Consider the following 20082-nt stretch of genomic DNA (forward strand, 5'->3'; position numbering starts at 1 on the left):
ATTTCTATATGTGATTTCTTCATTTAAATGGGTATAAACTATTATAAAAATCATTTTAACTAATAATAATACATTTAAATTGATTACATGCAAATATACAACTTAGATTACATTCAATCATATGTAAAATGTTATTATACTAACTAATATATTTAACATAATATTAAATTTAAATGATGTTAACTTAAAGTGAAATAATTATGATATAAATAAAGTGTTCACCTTGTTCTGTTTCCCTGGTTCACATTCACAATTTTAGGAGGTATGAGGTAGGTATAAAGAAATAGAATGCAATCTCAGATCTAACAAGCCTATAGGGTATTTTCAGGGCAAGTTCCTCATTTTACAGATGAGTAACTATTAATAATCCTATTATTAGTTAATAGGTGTGTTAAAAATCACAAAGTAAATCAATTACACAGCTAAGAGGAAGTGGCAGACTTTCATTTAGTCCAGAGCTCTCTCCCTTACATAAAGATGCCTGATTAAATAACAATTCAATTGAAGAAAATTACAAGAGTATTTAACCTAGGCTCTTGCATAAACATGTCCTAGTAGAACATTTTTCCTGCTTATTTGCCTTCTTACTACATTTCATGTCATTATGATAATTCAGACTGTTAGAAACATCAGCATTTTAAAAAACATACTGCAGAAGCCACTTCCTGAATGCAGAGGGGAACTACTATAGGTAGGAACTGAAAAAAACCATAGTAGGCGAATTACAAATGGAGGAAATTAAAACATTACCAAAGAAAAAGGAACTTCACTGCCATGAGTTGAGAGGGAAGGGGTGATGTTCACTAACTTAGGAAAACCTTCATATAAAAAAATGCATCACACTTTAGTGGTTACATTTATTAATTAGTACATAGAAAGCTTACCATAAAATGTGTTCCAATAAACAGCCTATATTTAAAATGTTTCAGAAACTTTTTCTTTGTAAGTTTTAAGGAAATGTAAAAAAATTCATTTTGCTAAGTTTTAGTTAAATGCTTTCTAGGAAGCATTTACCCTGAGAATAAATCCATATCTAACCATCCAGCTTTGTGATTTTAATCTAGAGTTGATATATGCCTAGTTATTTATTCTCTGGTGGCATGCCCTGGACTCTAAAAAGTTCCTTTTTACATAGATCTCCTCTCTAACACATTCCACCCACTCTTTGGCATATCCAAAATTTCCACTGCAAAAATATTCTCCTCCATTCTTTTTTATTTCAAGTCACTGTTTCTTCTTTTTCTGCTACATGATTCATATATTTAGAATTAGAAACTCTCTTTGTTAATAAATATACTTCATAGAAAATTGAAAATTCCCTAAACATAATTTTATTTCAGGACCATGTGGCTTGCTGAGTTGTTCTATAAATAGTTTCTATTTCACAGATTCACATCAATATTTTCTTGATATGAAAGCATACGCACAAAAATATCTCCCAGATTTTGATATCAAAAAATGCTTGGTTGGAGGGGAATAAAACATTTATTTTTTCTAGATAGTAGGGAGCTTATAACTGATCATATTGTAGAATTCTCAGCCTTGATCTCTTGGATCCTTAAGGTTTGTATAATTAGCATTTTTTTTTAATCTGCTAAATTTACTTCTGTATTATAGTAGTAGGTCTTTGTTTCTGCTCTGCAATGATTTTACTGTAACACAAATACAGAATGTATGTATAGATAGACAGACAGACAGATAGCAGATAGATAGATTGTATATATGCCTCTCTAAATCACTGATGAGCTATCAATATGTCAGTATCTGAAGCAAACGCTCTTATTCAGTTGTGTGGATGCATTCTGTAGGTTATCTCAGTTAATGCTGGCATACACTATTTACCCCTCAATACCTGCTACCCATTCTAGCATTTTACTTTTCCCTATGTGAGGAAATCTCCAGAAATCAAATAACCATGGGCACAGGAGAGTCACATTTGGGGTTGGTCTCTGGCTGGGAGTTCCAGCTCACAGCCTCATCATGCATTTGACATTGTCCAACTCTTTGCGCTCTAGAATCTTAATGCTACCATTCTCACAGTCACAGTCTGGTGTAACCAACTTGTGGCACAGAAAAAGTGCTCAGCAGGTTATGCTCACTCTTTTGTTAGGCAAAATTTAATGAAGATGAAATCATCAAGTCAGAACAAAAAAAAAGTAGCTGATGGACCAACTTTAAATCATGATTGCCAAAGCAAAAGTTCTTTGTCACTGCCTCTTAATTTCTCCTTTTATTCATTTGCATTACTTGAATCTGACACTCACCAGAATGCAGAATCTTGTAGACCCATCATGTTCATCATGTCCTTATTCTTTTTTCTTTCTTTTGTCACATTGAGTGACACAAAGTATGTAAGTGAAGAGAAGTAAAGCAAACAGTAGAATATAAATATCTCGTTTGGAAGAAACTCTTTAGAAATAAAAGATAGTATCTTCATGTTTATTGCATTAACTGACATCAACTTCTCCATCACAGAGTGATTTGTCATGACCTAAATAAGGGTTTTAGGGTTTAAATAAGCAAAATCATTATTTAAACTGTAGAACATTTTACAATATTAATAAATTGTGGTGACTGCACCAATTGTGTCAACATCCCAGTCCTAGTAGTGTCCTATGGTTATGTCTTAAGAGAAACTGGTGAGGCCTTGCCTTGTAAATTATTTTTACAATTTCCTGTCACATTATAACAACTAAAAAATGTAAAGAAAAAGAACAATGTTCCTTTGCCTAAATATAATTTCAACAGTTCTATAACTGCTTCATTGTAGAAATATATGAAAGCCTGAGTGTGTGTGTATAAATAGTGTGTAACATATATGATATATATTATCTTTCATCAAAATCTTGATGCCTCTGGAATTAGTTTCAATTAAGTATTAGAACTCTTCTTACTTGTATAATAGCAGCATTAATTGCAGTTTGCAAAGCCACGAATCCATAATTCCAATATTTGGCCAGTGTACAAGAGTAGTCTTCATCTGTATCCCAACAATGTGCTATAGACAAACAAAATCATAACCAAAATTATGGGATAAAGCAATTAGAGAATAAGAAACAAAAATCAAAGACAAAACAAATCTAGAGGAGACTCTACCAGTCACAACTTTGGAAAAAAAGAGCAATGTACCCATGGACACTCTGTAAGCAGAGAAAGTCTTAGTAAATAAAAAGATGAAAAGTCAACACTCTGATCCAACCATGCTGGACACCTTGCTGTGCCTCAAAAGGCCAAAAGCACTCCAGTGCTCAAACTATGCATGTGTGTCCATGGCTCATACCTTTCCACCTTTCCTCCTTCCTAGTCTGTTCCCTTAAAACAAACTCAGCGGAGAGATATTTTCTGGCCACTTTAGGTAGTTAGATAGAAAGAAATAGAGTGTAGTATCTAAAATAGCTCTTTCAGTTTTTGTCTTCTAACTCTGCTTTTCTTACTTTATTACCACCTGCCACATTGTTTTGCTCCATCCCATGTTCCTGAGTAGAAAGATGTAATCACATGGGCTCTGCTTTAGGTTATCTTTAATTTCCAGGGTCAAGAATCATGGGAGACACAGTGTAGACCCTCAGTGACTGAGAAGAAAAGAACCAACCCAAGTGGTCAATGAGCCATATCAATACTTTCTAAAAGACTTCAGCATCACCCACCACACTCCTTCTCAGCCTCACTCTGGTCTAAGCTGCCTTTCTTGCATTGTCCCTGAGCCCTTTGCTGCCTGTTCTCGGGCTATGACCAGAGTGCTCCCTTGGGCTTGAAAATCAAGTCATTTTTCTACCCTGATGGAAGTACTTCCATGGATCTCCCCTGCCCCATGTTTACAAGACACACAGGATATAGTCTTTGTGTAATGTCAGCCTGGTTCTCTTGCCCCTTGTTTGTGGTCTCTGATCCAGTTACACTGCTCTTCTTCCAAAATAATAGCAGGTGCCCTACTCATCCTAAAGGAAAACCATACCTGCCTTTTGATATGAAACATAGGACTTCCAGTCCTTCTGATGTTGTTTAAAATGTAAGTTGCCCAGGTTGAACACATCTTCTCACAGCTCACTGGGAACCCCCCAGGTGCTTGCACTTATCAATTGCTAAACTGGAATCTCATCTGAGGCTGGGATCTCTCCCCACTTTGATCATCCTTCACATCCACCTACAAGTTTATGGTATACCTATTGGATGATTTGAGAATTTCTGAGTCATACTTTAATGAGAAGATATGATTGACCTTGAAGTCAGTTGCACAATAAAATGTGCTTTACTACTTTCTCACTTGCCATTAATAGCATCTCTGTTGCCCATTCCAACACTATCTTTATTTTGAGAAGAACAAGAAAAGTACCATGACATTTCACATGGAAAGTCACCTGTGAAAAGATTTTCCTTCAAAAATGGAAGGTAATACCCCTGGAAAAATTTTAAATTATAAGAGAAATTATCATTAAAAGTGATTTCCACTACATCTGGGAAATTGTCTTGAAGTATTTTATCCACATCTTTTTGATTTGTCATTCCAATGATTCTTCTTCCTGTAAATCACAAGGTGAAAACACACATGAGAGGTGGTTAGAGCCTCACCATAGCAGAACATCACATCTGGCTGTATTGCCACACTTTTCATGGGAATTAAACCAAAATCATTTCCACTTCAGTTAGACTTATCCCAAAAGGCAAGACAGGCAATTTTATTTTAAAGTTTTTCATTCTAGAGTCAAGAGATGTATATGAGAATTAAGTGATTTATTTCAATCATGATAGGTATTAGGGCAAGTTTTAGGTACATAAAAATATGATGCCAGGCTCAATACAAAAATAGACATTACAGAAGTAGTTACTACAGTCAGAAAACTCCAAATAAAATCTCAGGTTTAGGCAACTCAGAATCTTTGTCTCATGTGGAAACCAACATCACAAGGTAACTCCATTTCTGACAGATATTCTCTATTTTCTATATTCTTGAAATATTCTGTTTCCACTAATTGTGCCTGTCAAAGATCCAGGATTACAGAGTAGAAGGTCAGACACTATGCATTTTGACAATCGAGTAACATACACGTTTGTTATCTCAGTTACACTGAGGCCATTTTTGGCCACATTCAGAATACAGAGCACTAAAGATGTTATAATTTATATCCTATAGAGAACAGAGTATTTTGAGACTATCTGCCCTTACTTTTCATAGGTCTGAAATTATCGTTCAATAACTGTGACTTAATTTCTTTTATTTAGACATTTTTTTAACTGGGCCATAAATCTCAATCATTGCATTTCCACATTAAAAACACACCCACCCAGACCCTCCCTGGTGGCGCACAGGGTTAAAGCACAGCACTAAGAAGCTAGAGCCACTTCAGCATGAGTTCAATCCCCGCCTGCCCTTGAGGTGACCACATGGCGTGGCAGACCTCTCCTGACCCGCCCGCTGCTCCCCTCAGCAGTGTACTTCATCCATCTGCCTGTTCTGCTCCCCACTCTGTCTCTGGTGAAGCCTCTCACCACCCCTGCACCTCTGGCCTGTACCCCAGTTCTGTGTGCATAAATAAATAAATCTTTAAAAACAAACAAACAACAAACAAAAAACCCCACCCACCCACCAATAATATCATCTTCCTAGACTCTTTACTACAAGTCTGAAACTGTAATTCTATTGTTTCATAAATTAATTTCCAATAGAAATGTAGGTCTCCATGTTTTGGACTCACATCAAGCTGAAAGAGTTTAAAAGTCAAATTTTTGGGAAAGAAAGGAAAAATTAACCAAAATTACATGCTATCTTAATAACTAAATAATTAGCATAATGGACCCCTGTCACTTCACATTAAACATATATACATTTTATCAAAATGACATAAATTAACATCTATACTTATTTTTTGTCATTAGTGTTCTTACCTTTCAAAAAGGGAGCAAGTGCTGTGATATTCATGATCTGCTGGGTTATGTTAGAGATTGGTGTATACATAATTACAAAAGACCCATTAAATTTATCTACTCTTCCCAGATTCTGAGAAGGTTTTTCAGGAAAAATTTCATTTTCTCTGAAATATGAAAATAGGCCTATATATAGTGCTAAAAGTATTGGAAACCCCCATTCCTGTAACACAGAAAAAAGGATAAATTTAGATTGTATTCATAGAAGAACTCTAGTAACATCAAAGTACTGTTGAAGGCAAGTTCCAATTTTGCCATACACTTGGCATCTCTACACTCTCTATTCAGGGTAAAGGGAACCTGAGGCAAGGTGCAGCCTGAGGCATTTGCTACATTCTGGAAAGGTAGGGGCATAAGTCATTGAGTTCTGGCTATGAGTATGGACAGAAATGCCAGGCACAGCTGATGGAAACTTTTCTGTTCTCTCTGTCCCAGTCTCCCTCCTTCCTAATCTTACCGGAGAATCTGGTGGAGGTCCCCAAGGTTGAGGGATGACCGAGTTCCTAGATGAAGAAACCTGGGTCCCTGAATGTCTGCATGGAGCATATCCCCTCACCTGCCCAACCCACTTCACTTCCCCTGTCAATCTTATACTGTGGAAAGGATGAAGAAACAAACGTTTGCTGTGTATAAGTCACTGAGATTTGGGGCTGTAGATAGCCCACCTGTCCAATGCAAACTGGCAACCAGCAGTGTTCCCCAAATTAAAATACTGTGATTTCTACCAGGCACTATTTCTATAGTTCTTGACTCTAAGAGTAGTTCATGGGGTAGTGGCTTTAATCGTTGCTGTAATTTGGACAAAATTAAATTTTCACTTCTTCTTTTTTAATTTTAATATAAGTAATATTTTTCGTCTTCCTTATTCTATCTTATTTTTCAGAGACTGCTGTAAGTCTCTGAATTCAACATGTACAACTTGAGACAACCACAAAATCATTCAGCCCACAACTTAAAAACATAGACTAAAATCATCACTAAGCAGTGAAAAAGAACAGTGCTAACTGTGATAAGGGGAAAAACTTCACACATACCAGTGAGCTTTCTCTTTTCATCCTCCATTTCTTCAGAAAATTCTTCCATAGAAGTGCTTGAGTTTGTCTATACACACTTTTCTGTTTCACATGCATTCCGTCTGTTCATTAAACAAACAAACAAAAAGGAAATATGGTGGAACACAAAGAAAAATAAATGAGTAAAATCTCAGTGGTAGAGAAGGAAACATCCTTAATCTTTTTTTTTTAAAATAAATAGTCCCTATTTTTATGAACTGCAAGAACTATTTAAACTGTAATCCATGATTGGGAAACCTTATACAAGATATGCTCAATGTAAGCTCCTTGAAAAATGGCATGGAGATAGAGTGATTTTATAACATTTCATTATAACATATTTTACAATAGAAAAGATAAAACTGGATTTGAGAAATTATAAGGTCCTTCACATTTTCAGCCATTCAAGGTTAAATGATTGTTATTCAAAACAAAAAGTTTTTGTTATTCATTATAAAAGTTTAACTCGATAGAGTGATTGAAGTATATTTCATCTGACCAGTAATTTCTTAGAATTTCAATAGAAATTCCAGTTATCAAGTTAACATCAAAATTCTGACTAATTAGATACATCTAAATAATCGATTATATTCATCAGCTGTAATGCTAATGAAATCTCTTCTTATAGTGTTTACCTTCTAGATTGTATTGAACAAATCTTATCAAAAGTGGCCCTGAAATAACAGTCCAGACTCAACCTACTTGAAACTGATTCTGAGATATAGAAGAATAAAATAATTTATCTCACATTTATGAATTCAAAAATCCCTGCATAACTGAGGAAACAAATTATATAGTGGAGAAGAGAGAAGCAGAGGGAAGGGAAAAGTCACATGACAAAGTAATTTGCACTGTGCACATAAACCAACAGAGAAAGTTTTTTCCAGTGTATGTAACTTTAAAATTAAATTATTTTAGATTTACATATAAAGGAATTCAAACAATTTTTCCTTAGCTAGTGCAGAGATAATTTTTACTGTTATCCCATATTAACTATTATTGGGAAAACATTCCAAGTTGGTTGAGAAAAAACAGAAAAATGTTTTGTCAGAAGGTCTTCAGTAGACAACACAGAAGTATTTGGAAACATCTGAAAAAGAGATTGATTTTACAGTGTCCACCCACATGTTTGACAAGCACAACAACACTGAACTTTACTTACTGTCAGGAAAATGAGAAAAAGCTCTCTGGAAACACTGGCAGAACAGTTCTCTTTTTGTCTTAGGCAACAATTACATTTTTCGCTTGATACTTCTTCCTTTGATGGCTGCCTGCTTCCAACAAATCTTACTGGCTTCTGAAAAGGGGTGTAGTCAGCCTAGGCTGTACATGATGAACTCGTTGGATTTTTTTTTTTCCCCTGTCTTTTCTTCACTAAGCCAATTATTCTAGAGGGATATGACTGTTCTGTGGTTGGTTGGAAATAAAACAAACCCTGTGTTTGTGCACTTGGCCTTTCAACTTCTGGGCTGAGGGAGAAAATGGTAAACAAAGAAAATGGAACTAGCCCATCAAATGTGATGAGCCCAGAAGGGGAAAGAGCGATAAATGAGTGAAAACAGTACCTGACTAAGCCAAGGGGAGAAAGCTGTAGCTTTCTCATATTTTTTCACTATTCCCCTAAACATAATCACCAACGATCCATTCGGTTAATTACACTAAAAGAGCAAAATGTGCTGATTTTTTTTTTAACCTAATAAATTCAGACAATCCCTAGTATAATACAGAGAAACATCTATGTTGGACAAATGAAGAATTACGAGCAAATTTCTTTCTCCTGCGGTACCATTGTAGATGTGGGGCTTCATAAAGCCTAAAAACAAAATAAAAGTAAATGGATTGCCAAGCATGAAAAAAAAAATAGAAACAAAACATGTAAGGATTCTTTTCAATTGTTGTGCATGAAGGGCCAGGGAAAAAGCTGAAATAGACTCAATTCCACACATAGTTTAGTTCTCCCTGTAAAGAATTGCAAATTTTTCTTTACTTGCCAAAGTAAATGGCAAAACAGGAAACCAAAGTCCATGAATTGGGAAATCTCAAATATTTGACATGGCTCCCAATCCACAGATGTTAATAATCATAAAGCTAGAGATACTCCGGGAAGCATTCAAAGCCTTCACAGTATGTATGTCAATTTCTTTCCTTGTACTGAGTTCTATTGATAAAAAAAAAAAAAGTCAAAGTGCAATGACAACTTTTACACAAAAATTGGCAAAACAAAGATATAAAATAATCTAAATGTCTCAGGATGGGGAAAGTCAAAAACATCTAAAAACTTTGTCAATCTCAAGTCAACAAAATGTCTCAGTCTCTTTTAAGTCACTGAAAATACAGTTCAGGAATTCAGTAACTTTGCTGTTGTTTTACACCCAAAATATTCTATTTCAGGAATCATTTTCACTTCGCTTTTCTTAGAATTATATTAACATTCACAATGATAGTATCAATAATTAGCCATCCTGGATGTATTTCTCTGGTTTCACTTCTTTCCCTTGTCTCTTGGCTATGCCTGTGCACTTCTTTACTCTGATTTATTTTTATTTTGGGAACCATTTTCTTTATTTACATCTGAGGATTCAGTGACCTATAAGGAAGTGCTTGATCTCCAGCTAGAAGCATATTTGAAATAATGGGTAACCCCCAAAAGAAGTCCAGATATAAGGGAAGAAGAAAAAGATAAACTCAGGCACCATGGACAAAAAACAAGGAATAAGAAAGTTACTTCCCAGGTGTTAAAGAGATGCTATCATACCCTTGTGACCTCAAAATGACCTTGAAAGATTCTGACCCTGGGTTTCATATCTTTGCCTGAGTCCAGAAGCTTCATAGGACTGATGAATGCTAGACATATAAACTAGAAAAGCCACTTATTAACCGAAGGGTGCGTACAGGTATGTATGCCTTGACCTCTCTGCAATGACCTTCATTATAAGTGAAAAACTCAATTCAAGTAGTACAAGGCAGGTCCTGGACACAGGAGAGGGATATCAATTCAATGTCCCTGCACGGTAAGTGTCTAAGAGTAACATCAGGGCAGTTTGTACATATACGAGGGAGCCAAATTTGGGTCTAAATTTTGACTCTGGCTCATATTAGTTACGTGACCTTGCACAGCTGATTCAGCTTTTACCCCTCCCCCAGTTTTTTCACCCATAAAGATGGAGATAATAAGTAAAAGTGGCCACATACATAGATCTACACAGACAGCAATTCCTCAAATAACATCATTTTGTTCAATGGCATTTTTTTTATAACACTGATGAGCTGGTGTAGACTTTGCTTGTCCTCCCATATCTGAGTGGGGGTTCTGGTTTTGGGTGCTCTCATTTCTTTGTACATCCTAAAAGGTGTGCAGGTGAGGTTCACTAACATGTCACAATTGTGCCAGTCAAGGTGAGTGTGTATGGGTGTGAGTGTGTCCTGCCACAAGGGGGCACCCTCCACAGGTTGGGCTCCTACCTGTGTCCTGAGCTGCAGCAAGAGACTCTACTCCCTGTGATGCTGAACAGAGACCCTCAGAGGCTTGGGAAATAAATGAATGCAAATGACTGTTTCAGATTAGAAGTGTTATGTGTCTTTAGAAGTCTGATGATCGTTTTATGAGCAGAAATCTGCCATAACTTAATCCTTGCTTCTATCAATTAGCCTATGGTAAAATTGGTTTTGATACATGCCATTTCATTTAACGTAAGCGTTTCCTACAACCTATCGATGGTATTAAATGAGGATTTACTGTATAGGCATGAATCTTTTCACACACACACACACACACACACACACACCATGATTTGAAGGGTGAGAGGGTAAAGCACTGATGGTATACACAAGGGAGTGGCTGTTGGTTGAGGTCAGAAAAGCTGAGCTCTCCGAAGTGGAGATGGAGATGGCTCTGTTTTCTTGCCAGCATGGTGGGATCCATCAGCTCCTACCTTATGCTTCCACGGTAGAGAGTTGGCTCCCTGTGTTCAGACAAGTGGTGAACTTGGGGAGGCCTGGCTATTTAAGACCCTATCAAAGCTTTATTAAAGTAAAACAAAATATGTGATCAAGATTCATTTTCTAAGTAGAGAAACATTTTGAGTAAACAAGAATTAGGAGTTTGTGTGTTGATGATAACAGCAAGTTTTCTGGAATTTCAGCTGCTATGGTCATGTAGCCATCAGTTCCTTCTCTGTATGCCTGTTTTTTTCTCACACATTTCTACAATTTTATTTGCTTTTTGAAATAGATATACAGAGAGCCATTGGTGGCTAGAGAGACTGATGACATGTCAGGATTATATCATCTTCCAGCAAACTTCTCAGCTCTGATAGAGGGTTCGGTGGTCCCTGCTTGGGTTTGGCTCTGTTCTGGTTTCAATCTGGACCCCAGATTGGAGTCACATGATGTAGGTGCAGCTGGAAGAGGCCCACCCTAAGGCCTGCCAAAAGGCATCTCCAGAAAAGAGGAAATTGTTTAGAAGCTCAGCGGACACTCCCAAATGTGACTGATACAGGATTCTAAATATTATTTTAAGAACTTCCATTTCTAGAATGGATTGTGTTTTTCTTTAGAAAACGTTGCTGATTACTTTTATTGAGGTCCAGTCCCTCTGTAATCTAACTCTCCTCAACTGCCTAGTGTTGATTTTTGCCCATTAATGGCCTATATGATTGATTGTCATCAACTCTCTTGGCAACTAATTAGGACAACTTATCTCTTAGTTTCTTTCTCAACTGCAAACGTAGAGAAAGCTGTTTGATCACAAGCATGAGTTGTTCACAGTGAAGGTAAAACTCTTCCTCCCAGACGTAGGGGGTCAAAAACCAACTCTGGACAGGCACCCACCTCATTTTATAGTAGGCTATAAGACAAATAAACTTTGTACTAGAAAAAATAAAAATTGTACTGCATTGTGCAATTATGTTACCACATTAACTCTCTTCATAGAAAGGAAACAAGATTGGGAAATAGTTAATAGTTTTATGGAAACAAAAATGGGAGTGTAGAGAAACATCACTTTGTAGGATTTGCAGTAACTGAAAAAATAGAAGGAGTAAGAGGAGGATGAGTAAGAGAAAGAGAATCCAATTAAGTATATTTATGAGGTTTTTATATTTTTAAAATGTCTATTTGAGGAATTTTGAACACAATATCCAGGTTCATTAATTAAATAACAGTTAATAAAAGTTAATGGAACATATTTTAAAAAACTAAATCTGCACTCACTATTGACTCTGACATGAATACAACTTTCTTCACCACATTTTCTGCTGCCCCTCCGTGTCCGTCCTCATGGATGCCTTGTCTAGAAGCTCCACTGATTGGTTTCCCAGGATGTGTATAGCAAAGCCCCACTGGAATGAGAGGAACAGTGTCTGGAACCTATCTGTGGGTGTGGGGAGTAACTGCTGCCCACCCTTGCCTTTCTCTTTATTCCTCAGGCACTGTCTGCACAGGACCTTTAAGTTGTTCCTGGAGCTTCAGAGTTTCTGCCATCTGACCCCCATCCCCAAAAAAAAATCCACAGGAATATAAACAAGTCACATACCCCTACCTAAAACAAGAATATAGAGCACTCTAGCACAACCAATCTGAAATATTTAAGAACCATTAATATGATGCTAAATTCTAAATTTTAGGATTGGGTTCTTATTAAAAGTTTCAATTTTACCTGCATGAAAATTTAAAGAATTTAAAGAATTGCTTATGGCCTCCTCTCGATGTTTAATGAAGAAACCCAAATTCCTCCCTTCCCTTCAGCTACAGAGTGTGGGGGAGGCTTCTGGCTTTACCGTGAAGCGCTAAGAGCAGCGTCTTCTTTGCTCCGTCATTTCACAGCTGCCTCACAGCTCCAGGTATCCTTTCACTGTGAGAGTGGGCCACAGTGAGGGCTGAGGACAGAACGCCCAATACTTGAGGATGTCATCTTCCTGTCGCCTTGGTGATGGCGTACAGCGGTGCAAAACCACCTACACAGAACCCTGGGTGTCAGATCCACATCCAGTTTTTGCGTCAATCTTTCTTCTACTGAGGAGATAAATGTGGGTATGAAGCAGCAATATTTTTTGAGCATGCAAGAGATATTTTATAAGTTCATCTACTTATTCATCTTTTTAAAAAAGATTTATTTATTTATGCTGACAGAGCTGGGTTGAAGCCTCTCACTGCCCCTGCACCTCTGATCTGTACCCCAGTTCTGTATGCATAAATAAATAAATCTTTAAAAAAAAGATAAATATGCTATCATATATATTGCTTAAGAATCTTCATACTCCAATAAAATTAGGAGTGGTCTCTCTACATACTAGAAATAGATATAAAATAGATGTGGTTAATATAATATCTTCAAGCTTATTTTTGAATGGGAAGAAATTAATCAGATGAAGCACTTGATAAAATAGACAACAAAAATGGTGACTTTAGGTTTATTTCGTCAGTGAATACAAGTGACTGGAATCTTCTTTCTTTGGATGGTTTGTCAAAATCTAAAAAGCATTTTGATATCACTTTTGATCTCTCCTTTAAAGTTCTCTTGCCAAGGAAGTATTGAGTAAAATAAATGATGCTACAGAAATGTTAAAACATTAAGGAAGTGCTGAACAAATAAGAATATTTTTAAAACAATACAAAATAGATGGTAAAGATAACTGCTAACATTCCTATGGCATGTATCAGGCACTGTTCTAGTATAATCGTCCTCACAGTCACCTCCATGAGTAAGCTCCACTGACATCCCCATTCTGCGGATGAAGAAAGTGAGGTGACAGAAGTTAAACTGCTTGACTGCAGTCACCCATTCATGCCATCTGGCCCTACTCATTACTTATAACCTCCACATTTCACTCCCTTTTTAATTAAACAGAAACTAGATATTACAAATGATCTACCTGTCTGCGTTTTACTTTGATAAGAAAAATATTTGTTTATTGAGCTTTGCAACAGGAGAATTTCTTAAGATTTAGGCTGATTAATCAACAAGGTTCCTGAAACACAACATTCTTTTATAATTTGAAAAATCTAATAAATAAAATCATGATATTATTTTGGCCTTACCTGTACAATTCCAGCAGGGAAGGCAAGTGGACTAAAAAGACCTAAAACCTACCAAAGATGGAAGAAGTTGTGTGAACAACACAGTGAACCCCAGACATCCCCAAAATATAGAGAAGAGAAAGCCAACCAAACTGATAACAAAGAGCCTGTCTATCAACACGCCCAGGAGGAAAGCCAGTGCTATCTGAGGGAAGACTTCCAATTGGGGCAATTTTTCCCTTTTGAGAATCATGAATAATAATATTCATCAGTTTCTCACATTTTTTTTGAGAAAGTCAAAAACTTTCTCAAAACTGAAAACGGAACACAAAGGTAGCCATTATGCCATCTCAATCCTGTGAACAAACAATTTGCTTGTGTACCCAAGGCCTGAAAGACTAAGGCATCAATGTTTAGCCAAAACTCATCCAAGACAGACCATCTGGGATGAAGAGTGAATAGCACTGTGAAGCTGTTATTAGTATGATTTGGACAAACACTGATCAGAGTCACAAAGATGGACGTAATAAAGAGTAGTCCCCAAGAGAGCCTATGGTAGAAATAAGGCGTTAGTTCAAAAATGCCGTGTGATTACAAATATTTGGCAAAACACTTGAGAAAACAATTGTGATTCATTTCATTACGTGCCTTATAACACCTATCTGTGCTAGCTGGTTTGAACACATTGTCTCATTTAACCCTTAGTTCCACCTATCTAACAAATATCTTCATTGACTGACCACGTGAATCAGTTTCAATAACATGTGGCAAAGTAATTCACTGTTTGAATTTTTTTTTAGAGATTTATTTATTTATGCATACAGAACTGGGTACAGGCCAGTGGTACAGGGATAGTGAGAGGATTCACCAGAGACAGAGTGGGGAGCAAAACAGGTCGACTGACAAAGTACACTGCTAAGGGGAGCATTAGGAAGGCAGGAGAGGTCAGCCACGCCATGTGGGTCACCTCCAGGGTGGGGACTGAACTCATACTGAAGTGGCTTAAGCTTCTTAGTGCTGTGCTTTAACCCGCTGCGCCACCAGGGAGGGCCCTATTCTAACTCTTTACTCCCATCTCCCTCCCTCAAGTCCATGAAGAGTATGACTCTCCATATCCTTGACCTCAGACTTGGAGTTGACTTGCTCTGGCTTCATGGTAGGCAAGACAGACTTCTCTGCCCTTGACTTTGGTTTTGTCCACATGGTTTGTTTGAACCAATGAGATGTGATCAGGTATGACATGAGGCAATGTGTTTGTGCACTAAGACTTGCTCACTTGCTTTTGTGTGATTGTGAGAAGAGCGTGTGCAGGTAGCTTGCTGACCCAAGGAGAATGTAAACACCAAACAGGCCTACATGCAACCTGTAGCAAGCCCAGCTTCCCCCATACTGGATCACCAAATGCCAACCATGCTTCAGACAGATGAGAAGGAATACATGAGTGAAGCCACTGGTTTGTGGTTTGTTTTTACGCAGCATTTTTCTGGCAATCGCTAACTGATACAGTATTTTTTTTTTCTCTTCAATTCAGGAAAGCATAAATACAACCCTTACTTATTTTCTACTGCCAGCATCTTAAAATCTAATACAGGTAAGCTGATTAAATTGAATATATGTAAGAATACTCATGAATGCATTTAATTTCTTTTGTAACCCAGCAAGGTTCTCTAATTAATGTGTGAGAGATGGGGAAAGTGGCAACTTATCAGAATGCTAGTGTTCAGAGACCCATCCCTGTCATCTGTTTCTTCATTTTTTTTATTCCTTTGTAATATTTAATGATGCTGAGTATACAGAAACAAACTGTGCAAGCTGTTCATTTATAAATCCTCTTAGAGATGGAGGAAATGTCCTCATATTTATTCCAGTAATTGACATCAGTTCTTCCACCACAGAATGGTATGTTCTGAATAGTATGTTCTGACCTAGACTGTAGTATTAACAAATTACTATGTTAACTACTGGGAAAAAATACATCTTTTGTATCTGCTTATTCTCAGTATATACCTATTTCCATCACTTAACATAACTAACATCAGAATACTCTTGAAGACTTTTGGCATGGATTGGTATTAATATAAGAGTCTTTGGAGAAATTGCTAGGTGTCTATCATGACAACATTCAGTGACAGTGAGGGAGAGACAGCAGGGACCCATGCAGAAATACTCTCTATTCTCCTGGAGCCTTAGATTTTGTGGTGGAGCTGAAGAAGGAGAGGCAATAAACAACTTGTTGCACAATCAATTGCTTAATTATAGTTGAGCAACTGCCTTAAAGTAGAAGTAGAGAGTTCCATGAGCGCAAAAACAGGGAAGGCTTCTTTGAAGAAGTGGTATTTATACCAATAGTTGAAGACTGCGTTCTTCTCTAAACAAAGATTCTGTGGGGAGAGATGAGATTGGAGAAGAAAATTCTGGGCAGAGAACACAGCCGCTCAAAAAGAAAGGAGGAGGAGAATAAGACATTAGAGACACAGAAAAGGAATCCCTGTGGCAAAATAAGATGGATGGATGTTGGAGAGATGAACAGACTGTAGATGATACTGGAGAAATAAATTACTCGCAGAGTTGCAATAGAAATAGTTTGTTCTCCAAGCTTAAAACAGTTGCTACCTTGCTGTTTACAGGAAAAATCTGCTTGCCTACAAGTTGAAGTAGAATTCTTGGAGTTGTCTGTATATTAATTGTAATCAGATTTATGGAAAGGAACGATGTCATCTAGAGAGAGTATATAAGAGAGAGGCGGAAGGCTAGAATGGAATCTGGTGGAACAACATACAGAACTAGGAGAACAAAAAAGTCTGAGAAAGAAAAGCTAAAACAGTGAAGAGAAATTAGGTGAATGCGGTTACAGTATTTCACTGAAAGAACAGGTAAGACAAGGCATGAACAATATTGATAGAGGAGTTGTCACTGACCTTAGCAGTGGCCATTTGGGTGGTGTGGTGTGACTAGAGCTCATAATCAGCCTAGTGAGGACAATCTTTTCAAGAAGCTTAACCTATGAGAAGGAAAATGGATGAGGAAAAGTGTTGATGTTAAGTAAAGAAACTAATAATTTTAAATACCAAAGATAAGGGCCTCCCTGGTGGTGCAAGAGGTTAACTTTCAGCACTATGAAGCTATGGGCAGCCACTGTAGCAGAAGCTGAATCCCCAGCCAGGTAGCTGATACACATGGCATAGCAGACTTCTCCTGTTTCACCCCCTCAGCAGTGGATTTCAGCCAGTCTGCCTCTTCTGCTACCTACTCTGTCTCTGGTAAATCACCTCACCCCTCATCCTCCACACCTCTGGCCTGCACCCCAGCTTTTGTATGCATCCATAAATAAAAATAAATAAATAAATACCAAAGATAAGACTCTAGTTGGAGGTAAAAAGAAGGAAAGGAGACAAGCAGGAAAATGCAATGTGCAACTTCCCTGGCAATGTTGGAAGGGATGGGACCCAACTACAAAATGAGGAAAGACAGTAGGCTTGTGGCTGAAGAAAAGAAGATGAACATTATGGGGTTTGTGTTGGGAAGTTGAGGGGTGTTCTCCTCTGAGCTTTTATTTTTTATTTTTTCAGGATGAGAGACATAGTATCCTTTCCTCAGAGTCTAGAGTAGTGGAAGCTTGAGTTAGAGACTGAGAGAAAAGGGGAAATGCAGTTTTAAAAAAGAACTTTGGAGATAGGCACTTAATTTTATAATTGTAGCAGTAATTGCAGTTTGAAAAACCACAAGGCCTTTTTTGCCAGGATCTTGTCAAGCAACAGATAATTTCATTATCCTCATCCCAACAGTGTTATTTCAGGAAGAATAAAAGCATGCCCACCATTATACTATGGCTTCGAGAGGCTTAAAACCTTGACTTTGGCAATAAAGTAAAATTTAGAAATGCACGCCAGAGTCTATATTGCCCCAGCCAGGGCATTTTTAGGGTGCTCTACAGTACTGGGAGGTGGAATATTAAATAACTGCCAATAATAGGTGCCTTACTAGAGTAAAGACTGGTTATTCAGCGAGGGAGTAAAAAGAGTATTACTCCTTTACTTAATTTTATTAATTTTTCTATCAGTCATTCACAAATGGGGATTTGATAAAGAAGCAAAAAAGGTGAATCAGTTCTCATAGTGGCCAGTGTATTCAGTGTTCATCTGTCACTGGGATTCTATATCCCCGATGAAACATTAGCTGATAAGAGAGAGAGTCACTGAATACATCTCCCACCATTTCAGCATGAGTTTTGGAAGTATGTGTCCATGGTTTCTTGATCACATGATCAGTTCTTCTTCAAAGATTGTCTTCTTGCCACACATGAAAAATATAAGTAATCACATAAACATTCCCACTGGAAACCTAATCAATTGCAATAGTTTCTGTTTGCCACAAGCTTCTTTGTATTAAATGCTATCCTTAAATAGATCCCTCTAAGGACTGAAAGTCCTTTCTGTTGTTTTAAATTTAATATAAAGGCATGAAAAGATATGAATGATAGACTGTGTTAAAAAAATTTGCAGTATTTTTAAGCTTGATCTCATTTTAGCAGAGCAAAAACTAAATTTATATGTCTATATACACCTGTAAATATACATGTAAGCACATTGTGTGTACCTATTACCCTTAAAAGATACAAATGTAAATGGGAAGTAGAGAGGGAAGGAAGTGGGGCTAGGATGAAAGAAAATCTCTCTCTCTCTCTTTTTTTTTTGCTTCCTACAAGTTTGTATTACTTAGCTTTTTTTTAGGGCACATTTACTTTTGTGATTAAAATAATTTAAAAATTAAAAAGAAAAAATATTGAAATAATAGAAATACTTGAGAATTTGATGGAGTTAGTTTTTTCCCTGCTAAGATTAGAAGCTGATTTCTATCACATGACGATAGTATGCTAGTGGACGTAAGCTGCAGGCAAAGAATCTGAGTCAAAGATGAGAGGAAAAGTTACAGTCCAGGCTCTGGGGACTCAAGGGTTAAAGTCTCAACATTATCAAGCTATCTGTAGCCACTTCAGCCTGAGTTCTATCCATGGCCAGGGAGTAACACACATGGCGCTGCTCCCCTCAGCAGTGTATTTCAACCTACCTGTTCTGCTCCCCACTCTGTCTCTGGTGAATCCTCTCACCCCCTGTACCTCTGGCCTGTACCCCAGTTCTTGTATGCACAACTAAATAAATATTTTTTAAAAACGAAAAGACAAGTTACAGCCCACCTACAGATTCTGTGCTGTCAAACATACGTGCTAAGTCCATAACACACATAACAGACAGGATACAGTCTGCAGAAGTAATCCCCCAACAGGTGGTTAAAAAAAATCTGTCATTAATGAAAGTTTTGAAAACCTTTAAAGTCCAATGGTGACCTACTTTTTAAATATTCTCACTTGCCTAACAGTATTACACTCTACATTCTTTTAACTTTTAACCTGAATATTTATTTAAATCTCTCAGCAAGATGCTGACATGAGAAAAAGTTACTCATAAAGTAGCCATGCACTTCAAAGCTCATCATCTTTCCAAGCAAATACAAGGCTGTGAAACTTTTCTGAGGACAATGCTAATTTCATGGATACCTTCAGAGCCATCAAAATAAAAGGGGAGGCTACCAAATACCAAAATAATCTCTGAATCCAAATTTGAGGACGTTTCTAAGCTTAAACACCTTCTTCAGTGGAAGGCTGTAACCAAGCAAACAACCACAAAGACATTTTAAAAGAAAAAAGAAAGCACAGGGAATGGCTCTTGTCCTAAGGTCTACACATTCCTAAGCCGTAAAACCTCAAACATCCTCAAAAGGCTCTCCAGAGAAGTGTCAGTTGTTTTCATAAAAATGTGAAATATATTCCCATTTATTGACACTTCTTTGTCTTGTTTTACCACTACACTAAAATGCTATATAAATGAGTTTTTAAAATTCACTCATTCACTACGTCTACAATATAAACATAAAATGATGTACAATAGACAAACAATATAGTTTTAAGGGTGTGAATCAAGATGCTTGTCATGAGCATATACTGTAGGCCTAATTCCGTCATTCAAAGTGTAGAGTAAGAACAGATTTGACTTACTGTCAATTAAATAAGTGAGGAACTTAGAAGCACCTTTGA

The 20082-nt window shown here is 37.1% G+C and overlaps 1 protein-coding gene across 6 annotated transcripts in view; it reads right to left on the reverse strand.

The window, feature by feature from the left end:
- ABCA6 (ATP-binding cassette, sub-family A (ABC1), member 6) overlaps window positions 1–20082 on the reverse strand; it is a 61158-nt gene extending 41076 nt beyond the window's left edge. Inside the window, exons 1-9 of one of the 6 annotated variants that reach the window (XM_012733115.1) lie at window positions 20044–20075; window positions 12752–12986; window positions 12186–12313; window positions 8137–8271; window positions 6957–7057; window positions 5884–6085; window positions 4359–4520; window positions 2895–2998; window positions 2265–2491 (exon numbers count right to left, since the gene is read on the reverse strand). In XM_012733115.1, coding sequence (XP_012588569.1) covers window positions 2265–2491; window positions 2895–2998; window positions 4359–4520; window positions 5884–6085; window positions 6957–7052 — 791 coding nt within the window. In that variant the 5' untranslated portion in view covers window positions 7053–7057; window positions 8137–8271; window positions 12186–12313; window positions 12752–12986; window positions 20044–20075. Of the gene's footprint in view, window positions 1–2264; window positions 2492–2894; window positions 2999–4358; window positions 4521–5883; window positions 6086–6956; window positions 7058–7609; window positions 7654–8136; window positions 8431–12185; window positions 12314–12751; window positions 12987–20043 lie in introns of those variants that run through there. The other 5 variants (XM_012733119.1, XM_012733120.1, XM_012733117.1 and 2 more) reach the window with 5 other exon arrangements.

The sequence above is a fragment of the Condylura cristata genome, unplaced genomic scaffold, assembly GCF_000260355.1.
Source record: "Condylura cristata isolate star-nosed mole 26May11 unplaced genomic scaffold, ConCri1.0 scaffold00038, whole genome shotgun sequence".
Lineage (NCBI taxonomy): Eukaryota > Metazoa > Chordata > Mammalia > Eulipotyphla > Talpidae > Condylura > Condylura cristata.